The 18,684-nt window shown below is 41.2% G+C and overlaps 1 protein-coding gene across 2 annotated transcripts in view; it reads right to left on the bottom strand.

Moving 5' to 3' along the window:
* Positions 1-18,684, bottom strand: part of LOC132824991 (sortilin-like) — a 116,307-nt gene that overhangs the window by 12,732 nt on the left and 84,891 nt on the right. For both annotated transcript variants that reach the window (XM_060839945.1, XM_060839944.1), the window contains exons 16-18: positions 16,966-17,155; positions 15,225-15,341; positions 332-437 (exon numbers count right to left, since the gene is read on the bottom strand). In XM_060839945.1, the coding sequence (XP_060695928.1) occupies positions 332-437; positions 15,225-15,341; positions 16,966-17,155 (413 nt within the window). The remainder of the gene's footprint in view (positions 1-331; positions 438-15,224; positions 15,342-16,965; positions 17,156-18,684) is intronic.

Genomic DNA, 18,684 nt, shown 5'->3' with positions numbered 1-18,684 from the left:
CCATCCCATCTGGAATCTCCCCCCTCCATCTGAAAACTTAAGTGCTACACAAGGCTCATGTACTGGTGTCAGCAAACAAAGACGTGCATATACATAAATGAAAGAAGACAACAATCAGACCTCACATTATGTATTGCATCATTTCATTGTTAAAGTGTATAGCTCATAATATTCCATCTCTTACATTCCATGTACCCACAATTACCTAAGCTGGTAGATGGTGCTTATTCAAGAATTTTCCCTGATGCTTCCGCCAGAATCTGCTCAAGCATACTACCAAGAATATAAATGGATAAGTTGTTCTTCTTTCCATACAGCTCAGCTTACTTACAGGATCTTTCAGTGACAAAACCTTCTCACATCTCACGTTTGTGATTTGTTCTGATCGATTGGGCATGAAACCACCTTCACATTTATCACCAGGAACTTTTCGATACCTTTAAATGATAAAAATTCATATTTTTAGAAAAGTTCTGTCATTAATATATCTTGGTAGGAGATGACAGCAGTTGCCTTTTCCATTCTCTGTAGAGATGACTCAACTACAACTTCACAGATATTTTACTTTGAAATAAGAAGTTCTCATGGTAGCAGCAACCAAAAGAAGTAACCATTTGTATGTGCAAGATTATTCTCTTGTATAATACTTTCCGTCAATTGTAATAATGATCAAAGTACATTATGTGTCAATGCACATAAATTCAAGCATTCAGCAAAAAGAGTATGTGAAAGTCATTTATTTTTACCCTTAAGTTTTTAGGATAATTGCCAGAAAGGAATGGCCCAATGCCTCTGTCTGCACTGAAGGTGAATTTTGTGCTCGTGGTCTGCTATTAACAACATAACTAACCAGAAAGGAAATTAGTCTCTATTTAGATTTGAAGAGTTTTACAGCACAAAATGAGGCCCTTTGGCCTACCAAGTCCAGCTGGCCATTAAGCACCTATCTATTCCAGTCCCGCTTTCCAGCGCTTGGCCCACAATTTTGGAGAGACCTAGCCTTTTACTTTCTTGATCAGTCTCTCCTGCAAGACCTTGTAAATATGCCTTACTGAAGTTCTACATTGACTATTTCCACTGCATTACTCTCATCCACACAAACAGACACTTCCTCAAAAAATCCAATCAAACCTGTCAGACATGATTTCCTCCTGACAAAGCCATGTTGACTATCTCATATTAATCCTTGCCTCTCCAAGTGGAGATTAATTTGGTTCCTCAGAGATTTTTCCAACAGTTTCGATATCACTGATATCAGACTCACTGCCCTAGAATTCCCTGGATTATCCCTACCATCCTTCTGGAACAATTGTACATTAGCTGTCTTTCCATCCTACTTCTGTATCCAAATAGAATTTGAAAGTTATTGTCAGAGCTGCTGCAATTTTCTCCCTTGCCTACCACAGCAACTGGATAGATGTCATCTGGGCATGTGATTTATTCACATTCAAGTCTGATAAAACTGTGAATAGCTCACCTCTCATACTAATTTGTTCAATTACATCACAGTCTCCCATTCTGATTTTTGTGTCTTCATTGTCCTTCTCTGTAATGAATACAGATGCAAAGTACTCATTTAAAAGCTCAGTATGCCTCCTGGCTCCACACATAAATTGCTGCCTGGGTCCCTAATGAGCCCCACTCTTTCCCTGGTTATCTTCTAGTCCTATTAAATTTCTAAGATGCCTTTGGAATTTTCTTTGTTTTACATGCCAGTGTTTATTCATGCTGCCCTTTCATATTAATAATTTCTTTTTTTAAAGTAGCCCCCTGCATTTTTTTATTTGGGGCTTCTGGTGTTAAGAATCCTCAACATCTACTGTAAGCTTTTCTTTATTCAACTTGCACATTCTATATACTACAGTTCTCTGGAATTTTTGGTACTACTCTTCACCTTTCCAGGAAGTTGTTGGCCTTGCATGGTCAACCATCACTGCTCAAATGTAGATTTTCCTACAAGTCCACTTTGGCCTTCCACAATTTAAAACCTACATTTCTGGTCGTCTGGGTCCTTTTCCATGCCTACCTTAAATTTTTACAGAGTTTTGGTCACGATTACTGAAATGTTTTCCCTCTGACACATTTACCACTTGCCTGACTTCAATCTCTGAATCTAAGTCCTGCGCCACCCTGTCCCTTGTTGGAGTTTCTACATGCTGGCTTTAATAAAGTCTCCCAGATACATTTTAAGAATTCCACCCCCTCTAATTTGTCTATCCCAGTTAATGGTGAAGTTGAAACTCCTATTATTTTTACATTTCTCTGAAACTTTCCAACATATATGCTCTCCTATTTCTTCTTGACTGTTTGGGTGTCTATAGCAAACAACGATTGCCTCTTTTTTGTTTTTAAGCCTCAACTGTTGAATCTAAGATATCATACTTCCTTATTACAGTAATTAACTCCTTGGTCAACATTGCGACATTGCCTAGTCTTTCACAACCCTCCTTGTTTTGCCCGAGGACTCTACACCCCAGGATATGGAGCTGTCACTCCTGCCCCTCCCTCAACCATGTCTCTGCCATAGGTATGATGTCATACCCCATGTGTTAACCAGCACACTCAACTCATCCGAGTTACTCACAAGACTCCTTTAAACTAAAGTGTAACTTTGCTGAGCTCCCTTGTGTCTTAACTTGATGATATGTACTCTCCCCATCAGACTGGCTTGGCTTTCCTTCTACATTTCTCTGTGCTTCAACCCATATTTCACCTTCAATCTATACTTCAACCCTACCAAAATTGAAATTTATTGAAATCCCCACCAATAGTACCACATCCACAGGGATGTCAGTCCTACTGCAGTTCAAGTGCAAACCATTGGACTTATGCAGGTCCCACCTGTCTCAGAAACAGGCCCAGTGATCCAGGAATCTAAAACCCAACCTCCTGCTCCAACTCTTCGACCATGTACTCATCTCTGTATCTACTTATATGCTCTAACACATGGTTCTAGGAGTACTCCAGTGACTACAACCTTTGAGGTCCTGCTTTTCAATTTGCTGACTTGCTCCCTAAATTCTTGATGTAGGACCTCACCCCTCTTTCTCCCCATGTCTTCCATATTTGATGTGTTATGAGGAGATACATCACTATTATGGACCAGGCCAGACCCTCTCAACACATTTTAAAGGAGGTAGCAGACTCGCCAACTTTAAGGGCATTTAAATGGTCACTGGATAGATATATGGATGAAAATGGAATAGTGTAGTTTAGTTGGGCTTCAGTTTGTTTTCACTGGTCAGCGCAATATGGAAGGCCGAAGGGCCTGTACTGCTCTATGTTCAATATAAAAAACCTGAACTGGGAGAACTGGCCACTCTCCTGCCATTTTTAAACCAGGCCTTTTCAAGACTCTTTGGCACCACTGCCTTTATGACTTCACTTTAAAAAAAGGACAAAATAACCTTGTAGAACGTTGACAGCATCGTCACAATCACACCTTAAAGAAGTTAAAACACAGAGTAAGAATCCAATGTGGCAGGAAAGACACACAAAGTTAGAATAAGATTAGATGCAATAGTTGATGGCATTGATATACACTAGGAAACCTTGCTTTGATTGAATTTGGCTTATTTCAAACCGTTCCAGTTTATTTTTATTTACAGAAGTTATAGACATTCTTTGGCAACAATCTTTGAATCGAGATTATTAACATTAGATAAATGTCTATTCATCTTTGTTAAGCCAGTACATTTTAAAAAACTGAATAGTGTCATTTTCTGATCGTATCATTCACAATCTTTCAGTATGTTCCATTCTGTTGTTTACCAGCAACATTTCTGATGTAACGTGAATTCTTGCTGTCTCAGTAGATAATGTGTTTTCAGTACCTTCTCTTTTTATTATAATTCTCACCTCAAGGTTTCTCAGAGAAACCATATTGCTACACACCTGGAGCCTTTGACAGCTAACGTTTCAAATAAGGCATCCAATGACACAGAGTTAAAAACGAGAGAAGTTCTCTCTTAGTTCTCTGTCAGAGGCAGAAACTCCTGCCTCAAGTGGACTACTAACAAACTGTCTTTGAATGTAGTCACAGGATTGTGCAGATCATTACAAACAAGCTGAAAAAGTATACATTCAGCTAGTAAACAAATGATTTAGTAACCCACATCCAAGAAGTTAAACCTTTAATAGTAGTCATCTGCACGATTAGAAATGTTGGTTAGAACACATGGAAATTAAATGGAATCCTCAGTGGAGGTAATTGTCATTCACCTGAATGCTCAATTCTGTGAACGGTACCTAATTTCGCAGTTACAAACAGAAATGTGAACTCTCAGAGCTGCTACCTGATAAATTTCAAATAGTTTTATGACATCAATGCTGCATCAGTGTTTATTAGCCTGCATTCTCTCCAATGCATAAGTAAGTATATAGACTGTTCTCCAAATGACAAGCTCCATAAAGAATAAAAATATTTAATCAAGACCTGTGAAACTAAAACTACTGTTTAATACTATTTCAAAAATTCTCAGCTAGCTTCATGCAGTGTTGTATATAGTAACTCAGAGAATAGGATTAATTGCTTATGTCTTCATTGTTTATACTATTGTTTCATTTTCGATCAGTTCTACTTCTTCCCATAATTCTAATTTAATTGTCTTTTCTCACTGCCCTTCTTTGTTTCTTTCTGTATTTTATTTTGATTCTTTCAGATGTAAAGTCTTAAGGTGTTATGGCATGTTGGGTAAAGGAGCCAACAGGAGAAGCAGGCTGTTTTGAGTTGGGGGTTATATGGAAACTGCAGCAATCTAAATCCTTTCCATCAGCACTCATGCTCTTCCACCTCCTGCCTCACCACATTATCCTTCCTTTTCCTTTGCTCCTCTGAGAATTATTCATCAGCTCTAGGTTAACTTCATATTTCTACTATGGTAGCTTATCCACAACATTTGGTCTAGCTATGCCTAGACCAGAAAGGATAAGTTCCAGTTGGAGTTAATGCTCTAATTATTGTATAGTTGCTGTTAGAAAATGTGTATTTTGATCAAGAATGGAATCAAGTCAGCTTTGACGATCTGAAGCGCTGACGAAGTCTGCTGATATCGTTGTACCATTCATGAAAAACAGGCCTTCCAATTAGGTGGTAAATTGGTTTACAATATACGGAGTATTAGATATTACTTTGTTTGTATTACTCACCCCAGGAAAAGACCTTGTCTATTTACCATATCCAAGCCCTCAATTTTATAAACATTTCTCAGCTCCCAATGCTCCAGGGAAAGTATCCCCAGCCTGTTCAGCCTCTCCTTGTAGCTCAAACCCTCCATCCCTGGCAACATCCTTGTAAATGTTTTTTTGAACCCCTTCAAGTTTCATAACATCCTTTCTGTAGTAGTGTTTATTGGATGACGAGGTGTATGCTTATACTTTATAACTCTTTAAATGAATATGAAATACCCTTCAGGAGCTAGCTTTCTAAAAATCAGTGGCTCATAATATGTGTATCCTCGCCACATTCCATCACCATTATGTGAAAAGACTTTTTTTTAAAAAAAAGATATTTTTATTAAAAACTTTTTCAAATCTTTTCCAAAACAGCTATATATAAAAAGCAATACCAAAATACAAAAAGATAGAGGCAGTACAACAATGTCATATCACAATACTATTAATAAACTACCTAGTATTCTACCAGAACAAACATATCTACACAACTTAAACTAAACTACAATCAGATTAAATAAAAATTAAATTAAGCTCAATTCAAATTAGCTTAAATTATATCACATTACTTTATTCCATTTCATTCACCACACCTCCACTGAAGTTCCCACCCATGGGAGTACCAGTCATTGTACCTATTTCTTCCCCCCCCCCCCCCCCCCCCCCCACTCCCAGCTTCACCCTCCCAGGGCCCCACAGGTGCCCAAACTAATTTCCACAGCTATATCACAGCCCTGATTAATATTGCCGATTAAGCTGTGTCAATATAATTTGGAAAGGGCCGCCACGTCTTATAAAACTACTCTGTTTTGTGGTGCACCATATTTGTGAGGTAGTCTTGGGAGAGATACTCCATCACCAGCCTGCGCCACCCCATTAGACTTGGGTTTTTTTCCAACATCCAATTCATTAAAATGTTCTTCCTTGCACAGTGGATAAGAATGTTACACAGTCTCTTCTCGTGTTCCCCAGAGAGGGAAAATTTGGCAACCCCAGAAGAAATTCCCAGGATTGACTTCAATTCCTAGGATTTTTTTCAGCTCCCTTTCTATGGCACACAAGCACCTCTGGATCTTACAACATGACCAATAGAAGTGCGTAAGTGCGCCTATCCTAATTTTACATTTGGGACACCCTGGAGACACTCCTCTCTTGAACTTAGCTAGCCCCTCTGGCACGATATGAGCCCTGGGTAAAATCTTCAATTGCATGACCTGCACTTAGTTACATAGATTTTTTTTTACATTTTCCCATATTTACAATGAAATATCCTCTCCTACTTCCCGATTCTAAGTCCTACAGAGTCTCTCCACATCTCCTAACGCACATCCCTTCTGTAAATGATACAGAGCATTAACTGAAAGAGCGCTCGTGCACCGGAGCACTCTTTTCTCCACATCTGACTTGTAAAACTGAGCCAGGAGCATGGTCTTCCTTTGTATATAATCCTGATTCTGAAAGTACTGGAAAAGGTCCTATTAGACAATCTATATTTCTGACTTAACTGACTAAATGACATCATGACCTCCCCCCTCAAATAAAATCTCCCAAACGAGAGAGATTCCCTTATTCTCCAATGCCTTAAAGCCAGAGTCCATTGCCCCAGGTTTAAATCCTTAGGCTCCTGCCAATGGGGCAAATAATGAGGTCTTAAGCCAATTGCCCTCATCTTGCTTCATTATCCTCCAAGCTTTCACCGTATTCCAGTAATTATGCATAGTTAGCTTTATACAGCTGGTGGAAGGAAGGAAGGGGTAATAAAAGTTCCCAAATATAAAAAAACGTTTTGATGACCATCTAAACGGGAACTGCATTCCATCCTCCAGATCAGGCACCTTCACTAATACCCCAACTGGCACGGCTTCCGATTTCGTGAGGCTGATCCTGTAACCTGAAAAACTGCCAAATAAATTAATTTTTTTGAATCAATCAAGGAACAGACTTCTCCGGACTGGCCAAGAACAAAAGGAAGTCATCAGCATTTAGGGTGATTTTATGCTCCCCCATTCCCACTCCTAGCCCCACTATTTCAGGAACCCTCCTGATAGCCTTGGCTAATGGCTCAATTGCCAAGGTAAATAACAGCGGTGAAAGAAGGGCCCCCCCGTTGACTACCTCACCCAATACTAAAGTTATCTGACAGAACAGTTTGTAATGACTGTCACCTTAGGATCATTATACAACACCGCCAACCACCTAGCAAAGGCTCCCCCAGACCAAAGCGCAATAGGACCCCAAATAGGTATGGCCACGCTACCCAATCAAACGACTTTTCCACGTCTAGGGAGACCACCAAACCCGGGATCAATCTTTGTTGGCATACCTGCACTAATGTTCAGTACCCTCCTAATGGAAGGGCTATGGCCCTTGCTAAAACTAGTCTGAGCGTCTTTTACAATATAGGGCAGCAGGACCTTTTCCAACCTCAGGGCCAGCACCTTTGACAGAATTTTAAGGTCTGCATTCAACAACTAAATTGTATGAAGCACGTTCTTTGGGGTTTTCCCTTCTTTAAAATGAGGGAGATATTAACCACCCAAAGAGAAGACGGAAGACAGTCCTGTGTATGTGAATAGCTATACATCCCCCAAAGTGGCTCCACCAACACCATTAATGAATTCCTGATAAAACTCACTTGGGAATCCATCTGACCCTAGTGCTTTGCCACCCTGGAGATTCTTCCTGCACCTCTTGTATTGACATAGCGTATTTAACAGGGAAACCTGTTCCGTGTCTATACTGGGGAGGTCCAGGTTCTCAAAAAAGGCATTCTCATTACACTGCCTTTGCCGCCCTCCGACTGGTATAACTCTGCAAAGTATTCCCTAAATTGTTTAGCAAAGAAGACCTCTTTTTCTTTTCCACCTGTGTGTGCAATGAGTCAAGAGCAGCCTGGAGAGCTGTGACCCGTTGCAGTTTGACCAATGAAGGCCGATTATAATATGCTGCTCCTCCCACTGCCTCCTTCTAGTCATTGAGTACGAAATGATCAAGCCTCATAAACATGCGTAGTGGCCTCCCAAAGTACTGCTGGATTACTGGCTATACGTGAGTTGATGCCCCAGAAGGCCCTGAACTCTCTTGTAACGTACTCAACCCCCTGCTGCAGCTTCAGATGTTCCTTGTCAGTTAATGTGCCTCTTGCAGCAGGGCAATGTCCACCCTTTCCTTCCTAAGGCTTGACAGCACTTTATTTCTTTTAATAGGGGAATTGCTCCCATTTACATTCCAGGTGCACCACCTGAACAAATCACTAGCTATGGTCGTCCAGGGCAACCAGTGTTTCCCCAGGAGGAGGAAGCTTATCTGAGGTGCAGTGAGTGAAAAAGACATTAACTCTATAAGGTCTAAAAACTACTACAATTAAAAAACTAACAACTGCATTTAAACAAACACCCGAAGTGATTAATAAATCAGGTTTTACACAACGGCAGTACGAAATCTTTAAAACCAACAACCACAAAAAAGGGAAAGAGGAGAAAAAAAAAGGGGGCCGATAAAGTCAAGAAAAGCTGTACCATTGTCCGTAACGGTGCCCCTTCCTACCCCACTCCCAACCAGAGTCCTTTATTTCAAAGAATTCATTAAGTTCTTTTCCTTTTCTACTGAATCAAGATTATATATTGCCCCTCTGTGAGTGAAACGCAACACCACTGGGTACCTCAAAGAATACTGAATGTTCAGATTCCATAATTTTCTCTTAACTTCATCAAATGCCTTTCTCTTCTTAATTATGGCTTAATTGAGCCATTGTGTGTTAAAACCTGTGGATCTCTTCCCAGTCTTCTTGCAGTTTCAATCACTAACTGTTTTTCTTTATAGTGCTGGAGTCGCACTGCAATCCGGTGGCCCGCTCCACGTTCACCATGCCCAACTCCAACTTCAGCTGCAGGAACCTCAGGAGCCTCTTCTCCAGGAAACTAACGAGGTCCTTGCCTTCCTCACACTCTAGGAGACCCACGAGCTGTAAATTTTTCTTCTACTTTTGTTTTCCAGGCCGTCCACTTGTTCCTGAAGGATCTGAACCTGGTCTTCTAGTGTTCGGATCTTTCCTCTCCTCCACTACGTCTACTCCGGTTCAGTGTTTGAATCTCCTGCTCATGCTGTTTCAGCATGGTAGATATTGGCTCCATTGCTGCTTCAATCTTTTCTCTGTATTTGGCAAACTGTGAGACTAAATGCTGCTGCCCCATTAAATCCAAAGGGGCTGCCCTGGGAGTTTGTGCAATGGCTGTGGGCACCCCTACACAGTAGGGAGTGCCCTGCTTGACATACTCCTTTTGCCCCTTTTCCTTCATTCGCCTTCATCCTGATCTTAGAGCCATCAAACCACAATTTTAGCAGGTCCAAATGTTCAGTAACTTTATATTATCAATTTTTCTCCTGGGGTGGTTAACATGGAGAGGTAAAGGTCCACCTTGCCAGAGGGTATGGCACAGAACCCTGCTGACACTCAGACGGCTGCCATCTTGGATCTCCCAGAAAGGTACATTTGATTATTCATAGTCTGTTATGGCCTAGTGCATGGATACTCGCCTCTTTACAGTTTTACAGTCAATTAATAGGACTACTGGCAAAACATTTTCCTTCTCTTTGCTCTCTCTGCATGGCCTAGCAATGACAGTAAAAACTTTTATTGTGGTTGTTGTACTGATTTTGGGAACAGTGAAAGTGTTGGGAGCTATTTCTGCATAATGGAAAATAAGATTCTTAAGTGTAGTTACTGTTAAAATCTAGGCAATTTCTACATTGCAAGCACCCACAAACATCAGTGTGATAAAGACCACATAGCTATTTTTAGTGTTTTGATAGTTAAACATTTGAAATATAGTAATACCATGGGATTTGTTTCTACATTAACATCTCATTCAAGAGGTGCAGCACTCCTTCAATACTGCACTAATATGTCAGCCTTAATATTGACCTGGAGTTCGGAGGATGGAACTTGAATCCATGGATCTTGAGTTGCGCATGACTTCTCTACTGAACCATACCTGACATATTGTTGGGTATTGGGCATGCTGGTCTACTTGGAGCGTAACATTGGACTATTCAGCTCTGGTTAGCATTCTCAATCATGGCTGATCATTTACATAATTTTCCTTCACTATATGCTGGGATACCATTAGTATCTTGAAACCTATCAATCTGCTTTGAACATACTGAGCTTCCATAACCCTCTGGGGCAGAGAATTCTGAAGTTTCAATACTCTATGAATGAAGAAATATGGGACTGAGTTGAAGAAAAAATTCTTTTCATCTCCAGTGAGGTGCCAGAAGACCAGTCACAGGCCTCCAGACTGAAAAACAACCCTCCATCACCACCCTCTGTCTTCTACCTTTGAGCCAGTTCTGTATCCAAATGACTAGCTCTCCCTGTATTCCATGAGATATAACCTTGCTCACCAGTCTCCCATGCCTTACTGAGGTCCATATAGATCACATCTACTGCTCTGCCTTCATCAATCCTCTTTGTTACTTCTTCAAAAAACTCAGTCAAGTTTGACAGACATGATTTACCACACAGAAAGCCACGTTGACAATCTCTAATCAGTCCTCACCTTTCCAAATATATGTACATCCTGTCCCTCAGGGTTCCCTCCACAGTAAATACTGATGCAAAATACTCGTTTCATATCTGCCCCATCTCCTGCGGCTCCACACAAAGGCCACCTTGTTGATCTTTGAGGGATCCTATTCTCGGGGAGAAAGTGAGGTCTGCAGATGCTGGAGATCAGAGCCGAAAATGTGCATAGCATACCAGGTCAGGCAGCATCCAAGGAACAGGAAACTCGACGTTTCGGGCATAAGCCCTTCATCAGGAATGAGGAAAGTGTGTCCAGCAGACTAAGATAAAAGGTAGGGAGGAGGTACTTGGGGGAGGGGCGATGGAGATGTGATAGGTGGAAGGAGGTCAAGGTGAGGGTGATAGGCCGGAGTGGGATGGGGGCGGAGAGGTCAGGAAGAAGATTGCAGGTTAGGAAGGCGGTGCTGAGTTCCTTCCTAACCTGCAATCTTCTTCCTGACCTCTCCGCCCCCACCCCACTCCGGCCTATTACCCTCACCTTGACCTCCTTCCACCTATCACATCTCCATCGCCCCTCCCTCAAGTCCCTCCTCCCTACCTTTTATCTTGGCCTGCTGGACACACTTTCCTCATTCCTGATAAAGGGCTTATGCCCGAAACGTCGAGTTTCGGGATCCTATTCTCTCCTGGTTACCCTTTTGTCCTTAATGTATTTGTAAAAACGCTCTGAATTCTCCTTAACTCTATTTGCCAAAACTATCTTATGTCCCCTTTTTGCCCTCCTGATTTCCCTCTCAAGTACACTCCTACAGCCTTTACACTCTAAGGGTTCACTTAATCTATCCTGTCTACACACCTGACACATGCTTCCTTTTTTTTCTTAACTAAACCCTCAATTTCTCTGGTCATCCAGCAGATGTCATGCTGCACCTACCAGTCTTTCCTTTCACCCTGACAGGAATATACTGCCTCTGGACTAGTGTTACCTCATTTCTGAAGCGTTCTCATTTTCCAGTCGTCCCTTTACTGGTGAACATCTGCCCCCAATCAGCTTTTGAAAGTTCTTGCCTAATACTGTCAAAATTAGCCTTCCTCCAATTTAGAACTTCCAACTTTTAGATCTGGTCTACCTTTTTCCATCACTATTTTAAAACTAATAGAATTATGGTCACTGGCTGCAAAGTGCTCCCCAATTAACACCTCAGTCACCTGACTTGCCTAATTTCCTAAGAGGTTCTGCACCTTCTGTAATAGGTACATCCACATATTGAATTAGAAAGTTTTCTTGTACGCACATAAATTCCTCTCCATCTAAACCCATTAACAATATGGCAGTCCAAGTCTATGTTTGGAAAGTTAAAATCCCATACCATAACCATCCTATTATTCTTACAGATAACGGAGATCTCCATACAAATTTGTTTCTCAATTTCCCGCTGACTATTATGGGGCCTAGAATACAATCCCAATAAGGTGATCAACCTTTTCTTATTTCTCTGTTCAACCCAAATAACTTCCCTGAATGTATTCCCAGGAATATCCTCCTTCAGTACAGCTGTAATGCTATCCCTCATCAAAAAGCCACTCCCCTTATCTCTCTTGCCTTCCTTTCTCTCCTTCCTGTAGCATTTGTATCTTAGAACATTAAGCTGCAAGGTCCTATCCATCCCTGAGCCATATTTCTGTAATTGCTATGATATCCCAGTCCCATGTTCTGAACCATGCCCTGAGTTCATCTGCCTTCCCTGTTAGGCCTCTTGCATCGAAATAAATGAAGTTTAATTGATCAGTCCTACCTTGTTCTCTGCTTTGACCCTGCCTTCTGGCACCTCACTAGAGATAACAAAAATAGAGGTTACTGGAAAAGCTCAGCAGACCTGGCAGCATTTGTGAACAGAAATCAGATTTAACGTTCCAGATCTGGTGACTCTTCAGCCTGTTCCCCCCCCCTCTGCCGAGCTATAGCTCAAACCATCCAACTCTGGCAACATCCTTGTAAATCTTTTCTGAACCCTTTCAAGTTTCACAACATCCTTCTCTAGCAAGGAGACCAAAATTGCACACAGTATTCCAAAAGTAGCCTAACCAATGTCCTATACAGCCGCAACATGACCTCCCAACTCCTGTACTCAATACTTTGACCAATAAAGGCAAGCATGCCAAATGCCTTCTTCATTATTCTATCTACCTGTGACTTCACTTTCAAGGAACTATGAATCTGCACTCCAAGATCTCTTTGTTCAGCAGCACTCTCCAGGGCCTTATCATTAAGTCTACAAGTCCTGGCCTGGTTTACCTTTCCAAAATGCAGCATCTTACATTTATTTAAATTAAACTCCATCTGCCACTCCTCGACCCATTGACCCATCTGATCAAGATTTCTTAGTACTCTGAGGTAATCTACTTTGCTGTCTACTACACCTCCAATTTTGGTGTCACCTGCAAACTTACTAACCATTCACCAATTGTCTCATCCAAATCATTTATTTAAATGACGAAAAGCAGAGGACCTAGCACCGATCCTTGTGGCACACTGCTGGCCACAGACCTCCAGTCTCACAAGCAAACTTCTAATACCACTCTCTGCCTCGTACTTTCGAGCCGGTTCGGTATCCAAATGGCTATTTCTTCCTGTATTTCATGTGATCTAACCTTGCTAACCAGTCTCCCATGAGGAAAGTGAATGAGGAAAGAGAATACTCATTCTTTTCTCATTTATTCCTTTCTCTCATCTTATTCCCTTAGCCCCATAAGTGTTAGAAATCAGACTGTCTCACGTCAGAAATATAAATTTCAGATGGTTGCTCCCGGAATATTGTATATTGGGAATTTTTAATTATATGTAAATTCTTAAGCTACCTCTGAATAGGCACCACTGCAAAATGTGTTTGTTGCAAGAGGTGGTGTATGCTTGTACCTTATCATGCTTTAAAATGAATATAAAATATTCTCTAGCAGCTTTCAAAACATGGCTGGCTCAGGAAGCCTAAATGGAAAGGAACATCATGTATCATTGAACACAAAATAGGCCCACGACCCGTGGCATACATAGGTTACTCCCAGCCCAGGACAGAGTTCCACACACCCATTTCTGGAGAGGGGGCATTTTAAAAAAATATGTTTTTTATATATCCAAAAATGCTCTTATACACAACTCTCCTCATCACCAAATCACCAGTGTTTTTCTTTCATTTATTAACCACCACCAGTAAATCATCCATGTTTCCGATTGAATAATGTACATGCAAAGCCATCAAAAGGTGAGAAAAACAGGCAGGAAGAATGGGAAGGGGTGAAATCAAAATGCAGTTGGATGCAAAGATAAAAGCACTCAACCCCACCACGGTACCCACCTCTCTCTGAAGGCATTGGGAGTACTGATGGAGATGCAGGCTCCCTCTAAGGACACCCAGCTATGAGCGTCCTCTGATAGAAAATGGGAGGACTCCAGCGTAGAGTTCTCCACTGCTGATCCTCAGTACCCAGTGGTAAATAAGGCTCATAAAAGGCTCAGGTGATGCGCTGCTGCTCGGCAGGCCATTGCCTGTTAACAAGCCCATTCTCAATGAGCTGCACAGGGAGATTAGTGATACTCCATGGACCTTGTAAGGGTATTCACATCCCTCCCTGTCAGAGTCTGAGGGCTCTCCTTTGTACCTGCGACAACAGGGCCTCCTGCGTCATTTTGTCCATGGCCCCATGCCTGTTGCTTTTGCAAGAAGGTGAACCTCTTTACGAGTTCTTGTAATCCTCAGGACTGACTCTCAAGCTTTTCGTGGGCGTGTTTCCCCTCTACAAGTTAGGACAGGCTTTGCACTTTTGTCAAAGATGACAAGTTCTGAGTTCTCTGCTAAGGAATGATAAGGGCTAGAAAATCACTTATATGTAGAATGGGTTTGGTTAAAAAAAAATTGGTATAAAAATTAATCAGACCAATTCCCAGCTGCACAGTGCACATCTGAGATTGCCAATTCTGCAAGCACTCCTGGAGGTTTCATCATACGAGCTGTTATCTCTCTGCTGTGCTTCAAATAATAACGAGTGTATATTCTCACCCGAGTCTGGGCACCCATACAGAAATTCTACAAGTTTAATCAATTTTACCAATCAGTAAAATCCAAAATTATAATCCCTGAACAATATGGTCCACCTGAGGCAATGTGCTCTCCCATTAGAGGGAGATGACTGGTGGTTTAACTTGAGTGTTGCGAAGGGGAGTCTTTCATGGTAACCTCAGCTGGTGAGGGAATCAAGCCCATGCTGTTGGAGACAGTGAGGACTGCAGATGCTGGGAAGTCACAGTCGATAAAAGCACAGGACTTATGAAGGCTCCTGCCCGAAACGTCAACTCTCCAGCTCTTCTGATGCTGTTTAGCCAGCTTTGCTTTTTCCAGCACCATATTTTATCAACCCATCTGATGGCAACACTCTGCATCATCCATCCAACTGAACTAACTTTGTCAATGCAGATTCATTATCAGGTGTTTACACAAAGTACCAAAGGCACGTTGCAAAAACAACTTACCCTTGTGTTTTCAGCAGCTCTTCTTTTCCTTGTAAGCAGAATTCCAGCACATGATCAGCCAAGTCAGGCTGCTCTACACATTCATCACTATCTCCTTCACGGTAATATCCAAAATCACTGTGTGAGAACAAAGGCAAAAATATTTTTTAAACTTATTGAGACTTGATGAACTCTCTCTTCTGCAAAGACAATGAATATAATGCGCCTCACTAAATCAAATACTTCATCTATTTCATTTGATGATAAAACACATTTTTCTTCACACAATAATTTTACGGTGAAGAGGGCAAAGGAACATGTTAATTGAAAATGAATCCATTTTACCATTGTAGAGAAAAGCATTGTTTCCAATTTCAAATTTTGATGCACAAAATACAGATATAACTCAAGAGTGCAACACTGTGTGCTTCTGTGTCACATGTGAAGTATTTTGAGCCGGGATGCTTTCAGAATATGCATTGTGCAAAATTTAAAAATAAAAATGAGGACTGCCATTCACATAATTTTTTTTTTAAACCGGGCCATTGGATTACTGAGTAATTGTGCCAAAGCTTTGAAAATGCAGCCTGGAGACACCAAGAACACCCGCTCATGAAAGATTTTCAAATCAGATTAGCAGCAACAAAAATAGGATGCAAGTGGAAATTCCAGCCTTTTAGTTCTTCCTGTTAAGTTTTGGACTTGGAAAAAGGTGACAGCCTTAAAAATAACCTCTTTATAATGGGACATGATTTCCTCTGTTGCAGTTTATAAACTGGCTTTAATTTTAAGCAATGCTCTCAATTTGTTCTTACAAAACCCCTTTGAAAATGCATTGATCCTTCAAACAAATCAGACAAAATCTGTAATCCATCCCTCTGATTGAATAAAGGCAATGGCACTGTGGATGCTGGATCTGAAATCAAAACAGACAGTGCTGAAGAAACTCAGAAGGACTGGACACATCTGTGAAGTGAGAGAACCAGAGAGTTAACACTTCATGTCCAATGACTCTTCTTTGGAACTACTTCTGGTCCAAAGAGGAGACATACCAGTTTCAAAACGTTAAATGTTTTTCTCTCTCCATAGATGCTCTCCAGATCTGCTGAGTTTCTCTAGTACTGTCTATTTTTATATTATATCTGATTGAATACCATTTTGATCTACCCAATGCAAATGTCTCTTTCCCCTGTCAGGTTTACCCGTCAGAAATGACTCCCCATTGCTAAGTTTGCTAGTTGCAAATGTGTCTCATCCTGCTAATCTACCCCCCTCTCCCAAGGTCCAACTGCATGCAGTAATTTGCTACTTCAGTATCTACTGACTTCAAAGAGTGACCCAGAGAATCCTGCCACAGCATCCTGCGTAATGAATCAAATCATTCCTTAGAGTGAGAATACAAAGTTTTAAGGGTTTCCTCAATTGTGTTTTTTTTTAATCTGTGCTTCTGTACGTGGATCCATGAAGAAAATTAAGTGGAAATAACTTTTCACTACACAGACAAACCGTAATTGAAAATTGGCAAACTATATTGAATATAAAACTCACATGTCATTAAGTGAGACACACAGAAAATGAACAGAATCCTAAACACAGACCTCTGTTGAAATTGCTGAACTTGAAATTTTTCAAGTGAACATCCCATGATGTTAAGAAGTATCACATAACCAGATTGACATATTCAACAGAATAAGGTAACAGACTGAAGTATTTAAGAAATGCAACAAACGAAACAAGTTGAACAAGTAATTTTGACACATACCACATGTAGTCACCCTTTGTGCACAGGCATAGACTTTGTTCTTTGTTCACAATATAGTCCCTTCCATTTCTGCAAACAGAGGCCTTTGCAAGCCTCTGGTATGTTTCTCGATATCCCAAAATGCAGCCATCACTTTCCTCACCAGCATCTGTAGAATGAGCTAACCACTTGACATAATCCTTTTCCTGGCCTGAATGAAGAGCAAAGAATTCCAGTTTAGGGAAGGCATTTTCAACAACTGGAAGATTTTGATGGCAATGTTCTTATGGATCTCAATCTTAATGCAGCGAATATGTAATCAGGAGCAGAGATTAATCACAGAGAAGTCACTAGCAGCACAATCCAATTGGAGGGGTCTCAGCATCATCTCCCAGTGCCTCAAACACAGCATGGAATGAGACAGATAGTGTCAGAATCGAGCTGCTTTTTAACATGGAAACATTTGCGAATGTTCTGAAGGTGCAAACTTTGGACTAAATTTAGACTGCCAGTCAGGACCAGCAGCTAGGATGCCAAAGCATATACAAACAGTGATGTGGGGTAACGCTATTAAGAAATGAGACACACACAATGCACAGGATAACCAAATTAAGAAATGGAGAAGGCCACTGTCAGTGGTTCATTCCCATAAACATTATACATGCATTCTTTACTGTCTACGAGAAGGGCAGTACCAAGTTCCTGCAACACAATTACTATACAGGAATACAATTATTAGCCTACCAAAAGTCATTGTGTTCTGGCCTTTGCCTAATTAATACCATCAATTTATTGCTGATACTGAAAGATATGTAAACTGTGTACATGTGAAAATTGGCAGAGAAAGAGCATTGGACTGCCCAGCATTGGCTCCTGTAGGTTTTATTCACTTGTGCGGTGTGGGTATCACTGGCTGGGCCAGCATTTACTGCCTGTCCCTAGGCGGCGAGCAGCCTTCTTGAACCACTGCATTCAATGTACCGTAGGTAGACCCACAAGGCTGTTAGGGAGGGAATTCCAAGATTATGACCCAGCAACAGTATAGGAATGACAGTATATTTCCATGTGAAGATGGTAGTGGCTTGGACGCAAATGGTGCAGATGGTGGTGTTCCCACGTATTTGCTGCCCTTATCCTTCTGGATGGTAGCAGTTGTGGGTTTGGAAGGTGTTGTCAAAGGATTTTTGATGAATTTCTGCAGTGTACCTTGTAGATGGCACACTGCTGCTGTTGAGTGTCAGTTGTAGAGGAAGCAAACATTTTGTGTGGATCTGATACAAATCAATCAGGCTGTTTTGTCAGAATGATGTCAAACTGGTGTGCTGTTGGAGCCAGTCATGAATTGTGCCTTGGAAAGGCTTTGGGAAATCAGGAGGTGCGTTATTCACTGCAGCATTCCTAGCCTCTGACCCGATTTTGTAGCCACTGCGTTTATGAGAGTCCAGTTGAGTATTTGATCTGGTAATACCCAGGATGCTGACAGTAGGGTCTCAGTGATGGTCACATCACTAAATGTCAAGGGGCAGTGGTGAGATTGTATTTTGCCAGAGATGGTTATCGGCTGACGTGTGTGGTGTTAAAGTTACTTGGCAATCATCAGCCCAAGTCTAGATGTTGTCAGGTCTTGTTACATTTCAACAAGGTTTACTTTGTCATCTGTCGAGCTGAGGACAGTGCTGAACATTGGTGATTGCACAGTGAACATCCCCACTTCTGACCTTATGATAGAGGGAAGGTCAT

The sequence above is a fragment of the Hemiscyllium ocellatum genome, chromosome 19 (genome assembly GCF_020745735.1).
Source record: "Hemiscyllium ocellatum isolate sHemOce1 chromosome 19, sHemOce1.pat.X.cur, whole genome shotgun sequence".
NCBI classification, from domain to species: Eukaryota; Metazoa; Chordata; class Chondrichthyes; order Orectolobiformes; family Hemiscylliidae; genus Hemiscyllium; species Hemiscyllium ocellatum.
Note: the sequence above shows the minus strand (reverse complement) of the source record. Positions and strands in the feature narration are given on the sequence as shown.